Raw genomic sequence first — 18,212 nt, forward strand, 5'->3', positions numbered from 1 at the left:
TCATTCCAAATGTACCTGTTGAATCTTTTGACTTGGCAGTGGATGAAGACAACAGGGTAAATCCTTTGACTTTTGGCATGCCTGAGAAATCAGAGATGAGGGATCCCTTGGAAGAAATATGCAATGGCAAGTATTTATTTCATGTGTTCCATTCATGTGATCAGTGATATCCATCAATTACAGTGGCTCACAAAATTGTCCCAATGTTTGCATGTTTTTCATTAATCATGGTGTAGCAGTGAAATATCATTATTGAGTCCAAGGTGTTGGTGGATGGATCAAAGCAGCTGGTCATGGCTCTCTGATGAGCCATTACATAATATTTGGATAGAAACTGATGACAGAATACCCAAATGAAAATGAGAGCTCATTGGGACAATTATGTAACTTTGTGATATACTGGGGATGTAGTCCTTGGGAACACATATAAAACATGGTGAGATGCTCACCAATGCTTACATAATGTATCATATGGTCTACTGAATGATTTTTCAACAAACAAACAATGCCAAACAGTGATTTTGCACCACTAAGCCTCCTTGTTGTAACACAAGTCAAGAAATCACCATTCTGGCTCATCAGGGACATTCCCTCAGGGCAACCTCAGCAAATTCTGTTGTACACTATAGTATAATCAATAGAATATGCTATCAGCACCATTGATCAATTCAGAAACCTGCTGGCAGTCATCTCCTGCACTGTTTCCCCACCAATGCTCCATGTGTCCTGGAACTAATCAGTACTGTGAAAGCTGAAAATGATGTGGAGGTCCAATCTGGCATTCATCCTATCATGAACAAGCCAATTATTATGTAATATGGCTCATCAGAGAGCCATGACCAGCTGCTTTGATCCATCCACCAACACCTTGGACTCAATAATGATAGTTCACTTGCTACACCATGATTAATGAAAAACATGCAAACATTGGGACAATTTTGTGAGCCACTGTATGTAGGTGAACTTCCATCCAAACAGCAATCTCTTCAAATGGAACAGTGGGGATTGGCACCTGTTCCACATTGCAATCAAGGTATGGGCATGAGCTTACTCTGATACACCATTGACATTGATAATTTTAGTCCTGCTGTGCACCTTACATGCTGCAGTATCTTGCTACCATGGAAATGCTGCTCCCAGCACCATGCTGTTTGATCCCACCCTCAATAGGCACCTTGTGTGGGCTGTGAATGCCATTGCAAGAGAATTGGGCACAGCTGCAAGGGACCAGTATGGTGCTGCCTCTCAGGGCCTTCAACTTGTCAATATGCTCGATTTGATGGAAGTCATTCGATATCCACATTCCACCTTTGAAAATTGTCCTGAGCCATTCATTGCCAGCCAATCACACCCATCTTGCCAGTCTGTGGTAGAGATGGGTATCCTCTACTTGGCATACCAGATTGAGGTGGCCTCTGTACATCTGAAGCAGACTGCCAATATCACAGGATGGCCTGCACATTGGTTTGCAAACCTAGCAATGGACTTGGTAGGTTTTACATCAATTTTTCACAATGCAGGACTGATACATATTCCTTCAGAATCAGCTTAATAGCTTGATTCTGGTGACAGTGTCACATGCCAGTTATACTCCTCCCCTCCCAGTGTGCTACCATGCATACCTCAGACACCAAGATGATGAGGTTAGCTTCCATGATCAAATGCAGCTAATTCCCCTTAGTGCATTTTGCATAATCTAACAATATCAGTGCCATTGTCCCACTGTAGGGAATGCAAACCTTTTCTCTATGAGAAGTCACACTTCTGTTGGGTCAAAGGGAAGGTTTGAGGGTGAAGAGTGTAAGAGAGAGTCAAGGAGGATTCAGGCTTAGGGGTTGTGGCTGAAAAGGATTTGGTGTTCAAAAATAGAGAGCTGACTAAGCATGTAGGGTGGTCACAGCACATGCCATGTACACTTAGAAACTATGGTACAGCACAGACAAGAATACAGTGCTAGTCATCACCATCTACTCTGTGTCTTGCTTTGGAGAGCAAAATTCACTACTTCAGCTCCTTTCTGCCAAGGTTCTTCTTTAGAGTCAAGAAATATTTTGTCAGGCAAGTTCCCTTTGCATTCATCTAAAGTACTTACCCTGCATCCAGACTGAGGCCCCTTCAGGGTCAACCCAACTTGAGCAGAACCTACCTCTTCCAGAGTTGGAGTTCTTGGCCATCAGAAAACACTTTCTTACACTTGGAGCCCACCATGAGGGGCTTCAACAGACAAACAGGAAGTAAAGTACAACCTTAGGTGAACAGCAGCTAGGGTTGCCCACAAGGACAGACATAAGAAAGTGAAAGAGGTGCTCAAAGCAAGGAAGAAAGCAACACCTCCCCATTTAGCTAAGTCATCTCTTGGGAAGCTCCCCACTGAAGTTCCTCTTCCAGAATCCCCAGAACCGGAAGAGCCAAAACAGAACCAAGAACCCAGCTTTACAGAATACCAAACACTGGTGCCAGTTATCAGATCAAACTCAGAAACATCCTTCAGTTCAACAGAAGAAGCCATGAAACTCCTACAAGAACCACCTTCACTGCTCACAGAATTACCCCTCACAGTATTCATAGAGGAGCCCAAAGACATTCCATTTTCCATTCCTATGTTTACAGGAGTGAAAGTCGACACTACTGGCTTAGAAGACATGTATGAAGTGATCTGGGACAATGGGTGACCAGCAAGCTTGTCGAAGTTTGTGATGCCTAAGAAGGAAAAGGAAGAAGCATTACTGCTGCTTACAACTTACTGGGACAAAGGAAAGGAAAGGGCGACAGAGCAGCCACCAGATAGAATCTATGTCAATGACCCAAATGTTGCAGTCCACCAAGGGTGGACTAGAGAAAGGTCACCCTTGAGGACAAGGACGAGGGTGAGGTCAAGACATAGGTTGGGACATAGGGAGAGGTTGTCCTCAAGGTCGAGGTCCAGACATAGGTCAGGATGTAGGGAGAGGTCATCCTTGAGGTCAAGGTTGAGACATAGGTTGGGACATGGGGAGAGGTCATCCTCAAGGTCAAGGTCAAGACACAAGCACAGGTACAGATCAACTTCCAGGTCAAGTTACAGAACAAGGCACAGGTCAAAGTCCTGTCACCATGGACATAGAAGATCAGACAAGTTGAGAAGTAGACACCATAGGAGGTCCTACTCCACGGACAGTTCATTGAGTGACTGGAGCGAGGAAGAGGAAAGAAGAAGGTATTACAGGTGCAAGGAGAAAAGGCATGAGAAAGAATGTCACTCGAGGTATAGATCTCCATCTATGGAAGTATGGGAGCCAAGGAGGAGAGTGGCCCAGCCAGAAGAACTATTTGAAGGGCAACATATCCTTAGGCTTCTTGGACAAGGTGCCCTCTCATCTGACAAACCCAAGCCACTTGAGAAAATGCACTCTAGGTCTTTGGACAAATTTCCCAAGTTCTCCAGGAAAACAGCTGATCTGGTTCATTATCTGGAAGAAATTCATCACCTGTGTAAGAAGGCAGGGTGTATGGACAAGTATGAGTGGCCAAAGTGGGCTATATGGTACTTGGACAATGATATGGCAAACTTGTGGACACAACTTGTGGAAGAGACAACAGGTAGATGGGACAAGTTTGTGGAAGTACTGGTGAATGTGTACCCAGGTGCAGGAGAATGAGAGAAGAGATACATTAAAGTGGACCTGGTTGATCTCAGTTTGAGCACAGTCCAGGAAGATTATACCGATGGAAGAGGACCTTGGAGAGTACCTTTGGCAGTATGAGACCATTGCAGGCTATCTCAACAGATGCTACAAGCTCACCCAAGAAGACTACAACAGTTACTTCTGGGAGGGCTTAGACCTGGAACTTCAGAAAGATACACTTGAGAATTTGAAATTTAGAAATGGTTTATGTGATTCAGATGACCCCTGGCCTATGAACAAGGTCATATGAGAAATAAAAGAGTTGCTGAGGCACAGGTACCATATGATGAGAAGCCATGCTGCAAGGAGGGGCATCATTCAGTTATTGCCCAGGAAGGAAGCCAGGAGGATAGCAGTGCAAGTTAGTCCAGAGGCAGCCTCAGGTTCAGGTGGATGCACAGGCCCAATGAAGGGCAATGCCTGTACCAGCCAGAAATGTTGTCAAAGGAGCACATGAGCTGCCTCAAGAAATAATCTGCTTTGTATGTTTCCTTCAAGGACACTGCACAAGGACTTGTTGCATGTTGGATAGGTATCACACAGCTAACAGGTGTATCATCTAAGATGATAGGGCAAAGTTCAACGATGGCACACATGTTCCTCAAATGAATGAGCCAATGTACCAGCTGATAGATGAGTGGATGGCAAGAGACAGGAGGAGGAGAGAAGAGCAGCAAGCACCCATTGTTCATATCAAGTGTGAAGAAGAACCTCCAACAAATGCAAATATGTTCATAGCAGTGCACAATGCCTTCCAATACATCGAGAGAGCTAGGATTGAAGAGTATGCTTCAGAAGAAGAGGACATGGCTGAAGAGGTCATTTTGGAAACAGAGTATGAAGCACAAATGGCTGAAGTGGAGCAAGTGTTTGCAATAGCATGAAGGGAAGAAAATAAGCTGCAGCAAAAGGCCCCAAAGTTTGATGGAGTAGCTGTACCTGGAAAAGAGAGACGTACAGCAACCATGACAGCAGAGCAGGCAGTACCTAGTCAGTCTGGTTCAACAGATGCTCCCAAAGCAAGTTCGAAGGATAAAGGAAAGCAACTGGACAGAAGTGCTGGTGGGTCACAAGGACCTACCTCCATACCAAAGTCCCAACAGCATGGCACAGAAGATCATGACATGGGAAAGAAAGGTTACTGGTACACAAGCCTGTTTGAAGACCCTGCAGTGGCAGTGAGGGCATTCAACAGGTACCTGGACCTATTGGTCACTGTTTCAGGAAGGGAACTACTCACCATAAGGCCCAGACATACAGAGGGAGTTCAAAGACCAAGCAATGACGAAACGAGTAGTGCTTGGTGTTACCTTCTCAGGCATGTTGGGAATGCTGGAAGGGTCAGCACAGTCAAATGATGTGAGGGCTTTAGAGTGTGGTATAGGAGAAGAGAGGTTCATGCAGACAGATTCGATGCCACTTACGATGGTAGAGGTCAAGCTGGCCAGGAAGGTCATGCTAGAAGGGATCCTTGACAGTGGTTCGCAGATAGTGGTTTTGCAACAGGAAATAGCTGAAGTTCTGCATCTTCCCATCAAGAGAGATAGCCAAATCATTATGGAAGCCATGAACCAGTTGAAGGACAAAATGCTGGGCCTGGTGCAAGATGCTTTGCTCAGGATTGGTCCAGCAGAAGTGCAAGTGCTGATTCAAGTAGTCAAGTCAGCCCCCTTTGATATCCTCCTGGGCAGGCCATTCCTATGCATGATTCAGGCTAGGATGGCAGCAGACTCTTGAGTTTATGGATCCAGAGACAGACAAGAGAATCCAAATCTCACTGAGACCTAGAAGGTCCCTCACACAGTTCCCTCAGTTTAGGGATGCAGTTTTGCAGAAGGAGTATGTTCATTTAGATCGAGCACGAATAATGCACTGACTTTTCCTGCAGGTATAAAAATTGAATCACAAGATGTTTGTCATAGAGACACAGGACAGTATCAAGGAGATGAACCTTTTCATAAGGGACATGAAGAAGGAGGAATGGATTGAAGCATCAAGGAAGAAGGTTGAAGTGAAGAAACAGAGATTGAATGCCCAGGGGCAAAACCAAAAGGTTACAAGATGATATTCACAATGACAGAGGAGGACTTCAAGTCCTTGGGTTTACATTTTGAATCTTATTTGGTAGAGAGTCTGACCACCAAGCTACAGGATGAGGAAGAATGGATACAGCAAGTGATGAAGTACAAACCCATGGTGAAGAAGGTTTGGTTGGTAGTGACAGAGACACCAGCAGAGTTTAGAGTTGAGAGGAGGGAAGTGGGGGACCCATTGGCTAACCTCCCCCAGATACCAGTTAACCCCCCAGAGTTCACACCTGGGAAACGTCTTACCCAGGAGTGAGCAGACAAGTTTGAATGGAACCCAGGTGGATTTTTATGGCCCAAAGAACTTAAACTAGTCAAGTGGCTAGTGTGAATCCATGAGAAGGCTTTTGCTTGGGACACAAGTGAAAGGGGGATGTTCAGAGAGGATATGTTCCCACCTCTTAAGATTCCAACAGTCCTGCACAAACCACAGGTATATTGGAATATTCCCATTCCACTGGTAATCTATGGGGATGTCATGCAAATAATCAAGGAGAAGATCATGGCAGGAGTTTATGAACTGTTGACTTCATCTTATCAATCGAGATGGTTTTGTACAGTGAAGAAGGATGGGAAATCGCTGCAGCTGGTCCATGACTTACAGCCACTCAATGCAGTCTCAATTCAGGATTCAGGAGTTCCCCCACACATAGACAGTATTGCCGAAGAATTTGCAGGACATGCAGTATATAGCATGTACAACCTTATGGTTGGTTATGACCACCGAGTGATCCATGAAGACTATTGCAACCTTATGACCTTTCAAATGCCAATCAGCATGTTCAGGTTGACCAAACTCCCCATGGGCTATATGAGCACAGTACAAGTGTTCCATGGGGATGTGTCATTTACACTCAGGGAGGAAATGCCAGAAGTAACCATGCCATTTATTGACAACATACCAGTAAAAGGACCACGATTGAGGCACATGCAAGAAGATGGAACATATGAAACAATTGAAGGGAATTCAGGAATCAGGAGGTTTGTATGGGAGCACCTTGTCAATACTAATTGAGTTCTACAGTGCCTTGAGCATGTCAGAGTGACTGTCTCTGCAAAGAAATTTGCAGTGGCAGTCCCATCTATCACTGTAGTGGGACACAAGGTTTCATACAAAGGCCAAATACCTGATGAATCCAAAGTACAGAAGATTCGAGATTGGCCCTACTGCAAGAACATCACAGAAGTGTGAGGCTTATTAGGCCTCTGCAGCTACTGTCACATCTTCATCTGAGACTATGCAAAAAGGGTGAAACCATTGATTGAATTGACCAAGAAGGGAGTAGTCTTCAGATTCAACAAGGTACACAAAGCAGCGACAGATGACTTGAAGGAAGTGCTTGCCAACTTGCCAGTGTTAAAACCAATAGGTTACAAGTTGGGATGGCAAGTGGTTCTGGCTGTTGATACCTTGCACATGGCAGTAGGCTACCTGCTTTTACAGGTTGGAGAAGATTCAAAGCATTATCCATCAAGGTTTGGATTGATTGCATTCAATGAAAGGGAAAGTCATTATAGCCAGGTGAAGCTAGAGTTGTTCGGGCTATTTCATGCACTTCAGGATGTATGCAACTACATATTTGGAGTTAAAGATTTAGCTGTGGAAGTTGACACCAAGTACATCAAGGGTATGATCAATAACCCTGACCTGCAACTGAATGCAACCATCAATCAATGAATTGCTGGTATACTCCTCTTCAAGTTTGAACTGATACACATACTGGCAGAGAAGCATAGAGGCCCAGATGGGTTATTGAGGAGACCTCAAGTGAATGAGGATCTGGAACTGGAAGATGATTATGAAGATTGGATCAATGAGGTAGGATTGTTCGCAGTTGAGCTCCTCAACCCTCAGCAAGGCAAACGAGAAGAAGCTTTCTTCTGAAGTCAAAAGGTAGTCAGGCTGAAACAGGGATGGATCCCCTATGTTGGAGACCAGAGATCAGAGAGGTCAAGCAAAGCGACCAAGACCCAGGTTGTTTTATCACAGGTGTCAGGGATGGATGCTACTGCTGATATAGAAATCCCTAGGACAGAAAAAGGGAAGTGGCAAGATGAACAGTTGGAGGTATTTCATAAGTTCCTTGAAGATCAGCAGCAACTGCATGGAATGTCAGACTTAGATCTGAACTTGTTAATCAAATATGCAGCAAGATTCTCCTTGAAGAATGGAGAACTGTGGCACCAGGAACTGAGGGGACAGCATCAAGTAGCACCCATGTACAAGAGACACCTGGAGTTGATGAAGCATGTGCATGATGATTTGGGCCACAAGGGAGTGTTTCCCACTAAGTTGAGATTACTGATCTGCTTTTGGTGGCCATCACTAGAATGAGACATACAATGGTTCCTCTGTACCTGCCATGAGTGTCAAATTTGACATATGGACAAGATCCATATCCCACCTGTCATAGCCATGCCTGAGCCTCTGTTTTACAAGGCATACATGGATTCAATGGTGATGCCAAAGTCAAATGGATTCCAGTACATAGTACAAGCGAGGTGTTCTCTGACTTTGTATCCTGAATGGCAGATGCTGCGTGCAGAAACAGGACAAACCTTAGGATGATTCATATTTGAACAGATCTTGTGTCGGTGGGGTGCCATAAGAGAGATTGTCACAGACAATGGCTCTGTGTTCAAACAGGCCCTCACCTACCTCACAAAGAAGTATGATATCAGGCATATAAAGATTTTGGCATACAATTCTCAGGCCAATAGAGTTGTCGACAGAAGACATCTAACTGTTCGAGAAGCCCTCGTCAAGACTTGTAAAGGCAAAGTAGGCAAATGGTCATCATACACACTGTCAGTGTTCTGGGCCAAAAGGGTGATGACACAAAAGTTGATGAAACTTTTGCCATATCAGATAGTCCATGGGATCAAGCCAAGATTGCTGTTTGACTTTGCCAAAGCAACTTTTCTGATGAATTGGGACAAGGATAAGTATTTGATTGAAGAACTGATATTGTATAGGTGCCACCAGCTGCAGCAAAGACAGGAAGACTTACAGCAGGTTTGTCAACAGGTATACAAGGCACAGTGCCAGACAGCAAAGGAGTTTCAGCAGAGGGTGAAGGGGTCAATATGAAGCTATGAGTTTGAACCTGGAGCACTAGTCTTAGCTCGCAATATGAGAATTGAGACAGATCTTGACCACAAGACAAAGCCAAGATACTTAGGCCCTATGGTAGTCATCAGGTGAACTGAAGGGGGTTCATACCTATTAGCAGAGCTTGATGGCTTGATTTCCCAACCTCAATATGCTGCTTTTTGCTTACTCCCTTATTATTCTAGGGAATGAATCTCAATAGTGATAGAGGAACTCATGAACCAAAGTGAAGAAGAGCTGTGTAGGCTCGAAGAGGAATCGATAGAGGATGAATCGATCTCCAAAGCCAAAGACATCTTATGAGAAGAGGCTGTCGAAGAGAGTGAGTCAGGTGAGAGTATCTGAGACCTCCAGTTGTAGATATTGGTGTGCTCATTCAACTGAGGCACTTCGACTATTGGCTCAAATTCGAGCATAATTTGGTGCGACTTGTACACTGACTTGTACATTCTGATCAAAGAAAAAAAAAAGTGGATCAACAGAGGACAAATGTCCAAGGTCAAGCAAGGGCCCAAATTCACACCCATTGGGGTCGAAGACCTATCTTCAAAGCAGAATTGAGAGGCTACAAGTTCAAGGTGAAGTGTTCTATTGTTGTTTGAATGTATACTACATTGAAATGTTGTGTTTTCAGCATTGAAAAAGGTGGAAAGTGGTGTTGGAGGAAGAGGGGGTTGAGTGTGGGGTAGAAGGTGACATGAGGTACAGCAAGTGAGGGGAAGGCTAGGAGGGTCAGAGGGTAAGGGTGCGAAGGAGAGGTTGGCAAGGGTGGGTACAAAGCTGAGGACATCTATGCAAGGAAGGGGGATGACCAAGGATGGTTGGCATCTAAACCCCCCCTCAGATGTAGGGAATGTGAACCTTTTCCCTACAAGAAGTCACACTTCTGTTGGGTCAAAGGGAAGGCTTGAGGGTGAAGAGTGTAAGAGAGAGTTGAGGAGGATTCAGGCTTAGGGGTTGTGGCTGAAAAGGACTTTGTGTCAAAAAATAGAGAGCTGACTAAGTGCACAGGTGGTCATGGCATGTGCCACATCACTTAGAAACTTTGGTACAGCATGGATTAAACAGTCAACCTCCACCCATGGTGCTCCTGTCCTCTTTGTTAAAAAGAAAGAAGGCTCACTCTGCCTCTGTGTGGATTACTGAGGACTCAACAAAATCACCAAGAAAGACTGCTACCCACTCCCTCTCATCTCTGACTTGCTCAATTCTCCAAGCCATGCTAAAATCTATAGTAAAATTGACCTCCACCAGGCCTACCACTTAGTCTGAATCAGTGCCAGTGACAAATGGAAAACCACCTTTCACACTTGCTATGGTTCCTATGAATGGTTGGTTATGCCCTTTGGTCTTACTAATGCATCAGCAGCTTTCCAGCAGTTTATTAACAGCATCTTCACTGACATGCTCGATGGCTGTGTTGTTGTTTACCTTGATGACATCCTCATCTACTCCCACAATGAGGAGTTGCACCACCAACACATAAAAGAGGTCCTCTGCCAGCATAACCTCTTTGCTAAGCTGGAAAAGTGTGAGTTCCACCAAGACTCTGTCAAGTACCTCAGCTATGTCCTCTCCCCATCTGGTCTGACCATGTCCACTGGTAAAGTCCAGTCCATTCATGATTGGCCTGAACTGCACAAGGTTAAAGACATCCAATCCTTTCTTGGGTTTGTGAACTTCTACTGTCAGTTCATTGGTAACTACTCTGACATAGTTGTTCCACTCACCTGCCTCACTCAGAAGGGTGCTCCTTGGAGCTTCTCTGAAGAGTGCTGCTCCACTTTCCTCTGCCTTAAGACTGCCTTCACCTCTGCTCTGATCCTTACTCACTGGGTGCCTGATGCCCCTGTCACAGTTGAGACCAATGCATCAGACTATGCCATCATAGGTATCCTCTCAATTACCTGCTCTGATGGTGAACTCCACCCTGTTGCTTTTTACTCCCACACACTCACTGCTCCAGAGCTCAACTATGACACTCATGATAAGGAGTTGTTGGCAATTTTTGAGGGCTTCTGCCACTGGCAACATTACTTGGAAGGCTCTGCTAACCCACCATCAGGCTTGTTGGTCAGAGTACCTCTCCCAGTTCAATCTGGCCATCCGCTTCCACCCTGGCCACCTTGGAGCCAAGCCTGATGCACTTGCCTGCCACTGGGATGTTTACCCAAAAGCAGGGGATAAGGACTACACACAGGTAAACCCTCATAACCTCTGCCCTGTGTTTACCCAGGAACAGTTCACTTCATCCCTCCATACTACCCACCTCTTGGCCCCTGTGCTCCAAGCTGCCATGATCTTTGATGTTGAGCAGCTCCAGGCCAACATCATCTCTGCACTGCCCTCCAACCCCATCTCCACTTCCCATCTCCCAACTCTGACAGACCTCTGCTGGTCATTAGACCATGAGGGTCTCCTCCACCTCGATGGCCACATCTTTGTCCCTGACATTGATGGCCTCTGCCTCTGAGTGCTTTGGTTTGAACATGACCATCTGCTTGCAGGTCACTTTGGGCAGAGCTGCACTGTAGAGCTTGTTCGCTGCAAGTACATATGGCCTAACCTCCACACTGATGTAAAGAACTATGTCAGGTCCTGCACCACTTGTGGTCACAGCAAGGTCCCACATCACCACCCCTTCAGCCTACTGAAGCAGCTTCCCATCCCTGAGAAGCCATGGAACTCCATCTCCATGGATTTCATCAAGCATCTCCCCAACTCTGCAGGCTACTCCACCATCTTGGTTGTTGTAGACTGCCTTTCTAAACAGACCATGTTCATTCCAACCCATGACTCCATCACCTCCACTGACCTAGCAAAACTCTTCCTTACCCATGTCTTTTCCAAGCATGGAGTGCCTGCTCATGTCACCTCCAACAGGGGTCCAGAATTCATGTCACACCTCTTCCACTCCCTTGGAAGGGCCTTAGACATGCGCCTTCATTTTACATCAGGCTACCACACAGAAGGTGATGGCCAAACAGAGCACATGAATCAGACCCTTGAGCAGTACCTCCACACCTACTGCAACTATCAGCAAGATGATTGGTCAGAGTTACTCCCACTAGTGGAGTTCACTTGTAATAATGTGCTGAGTGCTATGTCACAAAAAGTTTTGGCATCATTGTAATGAAGCCAAATGATAACGTGATGTCCCTGAATTATTATGTGCATTGAAAGAGTCATTATGATGGTGTGCGAAACCTGATTATGGCATGCTAATGTAATCGGGAAGTGCCGCCAGAAACCTTGCTTGTCCAGCCATGCACAATGCACACATGTGATTTCAACAAGCCCCTCAGACCCTTAAAGAACATTCACTATATTTGTATGCATTTGCTTTGCATGGCCTGAGATGCTGTCACCACTCGCAATGTTGTGGCTTTGAAGAATTGTTGGGTGAGTCTGGCGGCCCTGGTCCATAAGTCGTTTTGTCGCCATCTTGCATTGCTGCAAATATGCTGACCTTTTGCAGTCAGGTGCGCTGCTTCCACTCATTGCAAGTCGATGTTGCCGCTGCCAATAGTGCTGTTCACCTCACCATTTCATTTTCCAGCCCTACCACTAGCTTCCTCAACCTTGACACTTGCCACGAAGTCCTCGCTTCTGCCTATCACCTCAACCATTCCTCAAAGGCAATCTTTATGTTCTGCATGTCCTGGGCTTCGATCAGCGTGTTTCGCAGTGTGTGCACATCGTTTCCATCAATGTTAATGTGTTTCTGTCCTTCGGGGTGCTTGGCCATTTCAATTTCGAGCTCTAAAGGTGAGTTTTGGGTCCTTGGCTTGTTCTGACTTTTCTGCTGGCATTTTTAGCAGTTTTCAGGTTGTTCCCATTGCTCTGCACGTCCATCCGTGCAGCTGACACATCCGCATGTTTCCCCAAGCCATCCACTTTGCCAGCTCTTTGTGCCAATGAGTGAGTTGGGCAGTTTCGGCTCGTTCTGACATCTTTGGGTTCTTGCAGCCATTTTCGCATCGATTTGAGCGCACTGTGCCTGTGTGTGTGTGCCCGATGCATCCATGTGGTTCCTGTGCCTGTGTGGCACCTCTAGGTGTGGTTCTGGGGCTGATGTGTTCTGATTTGTTTTCAGGCCTTCGTGGGTCACTCACAATGCTCTGCATGCGTGCATGCGTTCCATGCATCCATTCAGTTTTTGAGCCTTTCTGGCTCCCCTATGCATGATACTGTGCCTCTGGCAGGTACGTCGGGGGTTGCTAACGAGTTTGCAGCTGTTCACGAGTCATTTTCAATGCTCTGTGTGTGTGTGCACGCATCCGATGCATCCGTTTGACTTCTCAGCCTTTCTGGCTCGCCCGTGTGCAGTTTTGTGCCTCTGGCAGGTAACCCCAGGGCTTCTGACACTTTGCAGATTTGCATCGCTGTGTGGGTATATGCGCATGGTTAGTAACCTGGCCCTTCCACCATCTCCCTGTTCTACAACACTGTTGAGTGTGCTCATGGATGCCCACTTGCTGGCTGCCCTCTACCATGACGGTTGCAGCATTGGGAGTCGCAACCATAAATTCATTTCTGCCTGCCAAGGTGCTAACCATATCCTTTCATTACCTGTTGTGAAGGGGTAAGCTACTTGGTTACAATACTCATTGGATTCTGCAAGATCATCTGGAATAACAATGTCATATGCTCACTGTGCTTGTCCTCCAACAACTGACATGGAATTTGTTTGGATTTAACCATTTAATATGCAGGGAATTGCTCGTATTGGTGTGATGAGCTTCATCGAGAAGGACGCTGATTTGTTAGATGCTGCTTTCGTCTCGCTTTTGTGTCATTCCTCGGACTAATTCATTTTCAAGCTGGTTTTGGGACCATCGATTGCCACTGAGAAACACTCAAAGGACAACTCATTTATGGTACAAGCACAAGTATGCTCACGACCACTTCGTGATCCCACTCTCATCCTTTCTCCCAATGACTCGCTTCCCTCTGGCGACGATTACCACCCACACCACACGTCAAGATGTAGGTCTGGTCTTTACTCATACCTGACATCGTTGTGCGCAGGAGCATCGAGTATGTTGCCAACTATTCCCAAAGTGACCTCTGCGAACAATATGTGCCTGCTAGTGTGGATCGGATGCAGAACACATTCGACAATGTGCCACATCGAATGGGTGGCAAGAAAGCGCTGAATAAATGATCGGACACTGGTCTATTTGGCTTTCGTATGCCATGTGGAAATCGGTCGAGGATGAATTGAGGTGGTCGCAAGGGAGCAATGCAGACTGGCACCTGATGGCGTTGACAACGACAATGAGAGCATGGTTGGTGATGCCAGGACAGATCACACCCATCAAGATGCAGGACCTGATACTGAGAGCAGGGATAATCTACTTATTGCATGTGTGGATTGCACTCACCTAGAACCTCTGTGTCACCACCCACCCCCACCCCCACCCCCTCCCCTCCCCGCTGGCATCAAGGACCTCTCGGCTAAGATTGTTGTCGCTGGGCTACCCTGAGCTTTCCGCAAGCAAAAGCAAGATGTTCGCATTCGCATCACCAGCGGTTTGGTGATTTATGTACACATGCTCCTTGTAAAAGCTAGAGTCCTCAATGAAGGAACATTATACGGCGAGCCTGATCAATCGCATGACACATTTCATACTTTATGTGAATAATTTTACTGACTATCATGCGTCTGAAATTGCATACTAGCCGCAAGTATTGCTTGTAAAGTTGTTTAACTTCAACTCCTATTTTCTTGTGCGTTGAACATTTCCCACACTCACTTTCATTGCTCACTCTCATCACTCATTCTCATACAGAAAGCCACTCTACTCTACAAGTATCTGTGAGTCACTCAGGATGTTTTTTATTTGCATAACTAATGTAATTCTTAGTAAATGGCCAGGAAACATGTGCAGAGGAAGAGGAAGAGTAGGAAATCATGTAGGGCGGTGAATATCAGCTCCACTGGAGTTGGAGGGTCGAGTGGGCTGGACGGTATGTCATTTTCATCCCTTAACATGTGCTGTGGAGATGAATGACAAGGAAGGACCTTCTGCAGTCACGGTCAACTGCAACAGTGTTGGTACCGGCCATGTGGTAATTGGAGGATCACCCAGGACAAACGGTGTGTATGGTATTTACATTTCTCTGCATGTACTAACGTCGCCTTCTATATTACTAGTCTGCTATGTACAAATCAGCGACAATGTAGAGTCGTGAGTGTTGGAAATGGAGGAATTTTTTATGCCCTTGTTCACCGTTTTTATTCTCAAGACTTTCTTCTCGCTCAGTTTATCCGTTGTTTTCTGGTGTTTCCAAGTTTGCATGTCGTACCCGCAGTGTTTTCGAAATGTGTTGCTTTGACTTTTTAAACTTCTTTTGAAATTTTGACTATTGTAACTATTATGATTTTAGCCACCATTTCAGCTTTGAAAACCATCCAATTATTATGCTCATTCCATGGACTCCTAGTGTATTACTGATTAGTAGCTCGATGCTAATACTGTAATCAGCGCGTGCATATGTCATTGGTATTATTAGTAATCAATGATAATCGAAGACTGTCTATTAATTTATGCTAACATTGTTTCTCAAGAACCTGAATCATGGGACTCTCACGCAATTCTCGAGGCAAGTACAACTACTCCGAGGAAACACTTTCTACCCTCCATATATGCTGGTTTTGCAGCAAACAGTTCAAGGTACAGGGTATCAAAAGGCACAAAACCGGCTGCAAAAAACAACAAGAATTACAGAAAGAACAAGCCGAACGTGGGAAGGAGTTTGAAAGAGAAAGATGCAAGGGTGAGTTCACAGCTTTTAAATTCCTTCTAATGCTTGAATTGATCTATTGTGTGTCTGCAGCTTGAAAAATGGCTCGACTACTAGATGATCATGCTTTAATCAGTGCATCTGTTGCACCATGGCAGCATCTATCTCAATCAGACACTGGTTCTTCCCATGCTGTTTGTGAACATGTAGATGGTGATATCTATGGGGATGATGGCAATGGCTGTGAGTTTCCATTCATATTAGCTTGATATTCTTCACTTATCATAAAATAGTTGATCCTTTGGTTGATAGCAATCAATTGAACCATGATGACTACAGCAGGAACAGTAATGATCCTAGTAAGTACCTCTTCAGCATATAGTGTTATCAGATTGATCATTTAACTGTGATATTTTTCTAGCAACTGTGGACACATCTGTGGAAAGCACTTCCAATATATCTACCAAATTGCCATCATGATCATGCCTACTATCTACTGCTTCCCTCCAACTGCCCACTGAATTTAAAACAGAGTGCCATCCACACAGTCATTGGTCTGTTTTGCACCAGCCATATGAAGAATTTGGAATCAACAATGCTGCTTCACCCACTACAGTTGACTCCATGCCATGGAAACCATTCAAAACTTGAGGTGATTATCTTTTTGCAGAGATCGCCCTTGATGCTGGATTGAACAAGACTCAAGTCAATGGATTATTGGAACTTTTCCTTCTTGTAACCAAAGGTATGGAGCAGGCGATGATGAAGAATGATGCTGAGTTGCAGAAGGCATGTGATAATGCAGGAGCTGAATTAACACCTGTGTGTATTAGTTGTGCTGTGCTGTGAATGCTATTTATCAATATTGATCCTTTAGTTCACCAAGCATGTCATCTCTGTGCCATACAAGGGCAAGGAGATGGAGTTTGAGGTTCATACTTGGCCAGTCTGGGACTGGGCTCTTGACCTGCTTGCTAACCCACAATTAGCCCCACACTTTGTCTGGGACACTGAATGGGTTTACAAACACAATGGGGAAGAATATGAATGCTTTTATGGTGAGCCTTGGACATGTGATCGCTGGTGGGACATACAGGTAAGTATGTGCAAGCACAGTTCTTGTCCCTGGACTGATTATAACATTGCCATCCCCTTAACAGTCTCAGCTTCCTGCTGATGTTGAAAATGCCATACCATTCTGTTTTATATTGTATGCTGACAAGACGAGGCTTTCATCTCACAGCACTGTGAAAGAATACCCTGTAGTTGTTTGGTGTGCTAATCTCCCTGTAGACATCCAGAATTCTGAGTCCATTGGAGGAGGTTGTGTTGTCAGCTGGCTTCCGATTGTAAGTTCCACATTATAATATGGTCTGCTCACAATATTGACATCTAATGCGATCTAATCCTTCAAGGTCCCAGAGGATGCAGCTGAGGAAGGTAAACTTGGCTATACAACTTTGAAATGCGTTGTTTGGCATGAAAGTGCCATCAAATTATTTGAGGCCATGGTTCACTTCTCGGCAACTGGCTTTCAGCATAGGTGTTGGGACAAGATTATATGGTATCTTTTCCCATTGTTTTTGATACTATCTGTGGACTATGAGGAACAGTGACTGCCCTCAGCCTTGGCAGACAATGATGACAACCACTCCAGTTTTAGCTTCACCCAATGATGGAACAATGCCTCCTCTCTGCCCAACAACAACACCACTCTTGCCTAGTCACAATATTGCTTGGTAGCAATGTCACATTGGGCTACAACAACATTGATTCAGTAGTTGGTACCACCATGTGTGCATTTGCATATGTTCTACATTTTCATGTGGCTCTCAAGCCCATCTGGTTCCCCCTACCTCCAGATCTCTTCAGTGATTGTGACAAGATTTTAGGTGCACTCATTGTGCCATTGCAAATTGCTTGGAAACCTCAACTTCATTGATGCCCCCTTTGCCTATGACACCCTCAACCTTGAGACCTATCTCCAGTACCCACAGTCCCCCTATGGCATCTCCTCCATGTCTTGTAAGTCTGAATCAGATCCTCCATCATTGTTGTAGCTTACATCACCTTATGGCAGTGCCTGGCCCCTCTTCATCTTCCCCCCATCTCGACTTTGACTCACTGAACCTGACCAACACCATTGGCAAGTACTCTTACATGTCCTCATACATCACTACCTCCCCTGGTTGTCCTTACATGCCCCTGGAGAATGGGATCTCTCCCTGGCTGTCTACAACCTCTCTGCAGGTGAGCTGTCTTCAGATGGCCTTACCTCTGGAAGCCACAGCCACAGCAGTGGTACCCACTCGCCTGTGTCAGCCCTTGGAATGGTCGTTGCAGCCTCTTGGCCAAGTGTCACTTGGTGCTATCATGTTCTGTCTTGCATCGATTCCATTGGTTACGGGTATCATCACTGCTGCTATCTTCATGTGGTCCTTCTATTGTCAGTATGCAGCATCCCTTACACTCCCAATGATGATGGCCATTCCAAGTCCCAGCATATCAACACCACCTCTAACCTCATCTGGCAACAACAAGGACAGCAGCATCCCAGCCCTGAGTTTTCATAATGACAACATTCTCCTTGACCCACCT

General features: G+C 45.4%; 2 protein-coding genes across 2 annotated transcripts; both read left to right on the plus strand.

Moving 5' to 3' along the window:
* Positions 1-1,144: 1,144 nt before the first annotated feature.
* On the plus strand, positions 1,145-2,672 carry F5J12DRAFT_899130 (uncharacterized protein; the record flags this gene model as incomplete). Its single annotated transcript, XM_051748152.1, has 4 exons — positions 1,145-1,489; positions 1,542-1,643; positions 2,104-2,234; positions 2,267-2,672. The coding sequence occupies 4 exons, from the start codon at positions 1,145-1,147 to the stop codon at positions 2,670-2,672; spliced, it is 984 nt and encodes a 327-aa protein (XP_051594274.1).
* A 12,776-nt stretch (positions 2,673-15,448) lies between these two features.
* F5J12DRAFT_899133 (uncharacterized protein) lies at positions 15,449-17,230 on the plus strand (the record flags this gene model as incomplete). Its single annotated transcript, XM_051748153.1, has 5 exons — positions 15,449-15,647; positions 16,285-16,436; positions 16,492-16,710; positions 16,775-16,963; positions 17,030-17,230. 5 exons carry the CDS (start codon positions 15,449-15,451, stop codon positions 17,228-17,230), a joined length of 960 nt encoding a protein of 319 aa, XP_051594275.1.
* Positions 17,231-18,212: the final 982 nt, after the last annotated feature.

This window comes from Pisolithus orientalis (genome assembly GCF_024613125.1).
Source record: "Pisolithus orientalis strain OTSU chromosome Unknown F5J12scaffold_115, whole genome shotgun sequence".
Classification (NCBI taxonomy): domain Eukaryota; kingdom Fungi; phylum Basidiomycota; class Agaricomycetes; order Boletales; family Pisolithaceae; genus Pisolithus; species Pisolithus orientalis.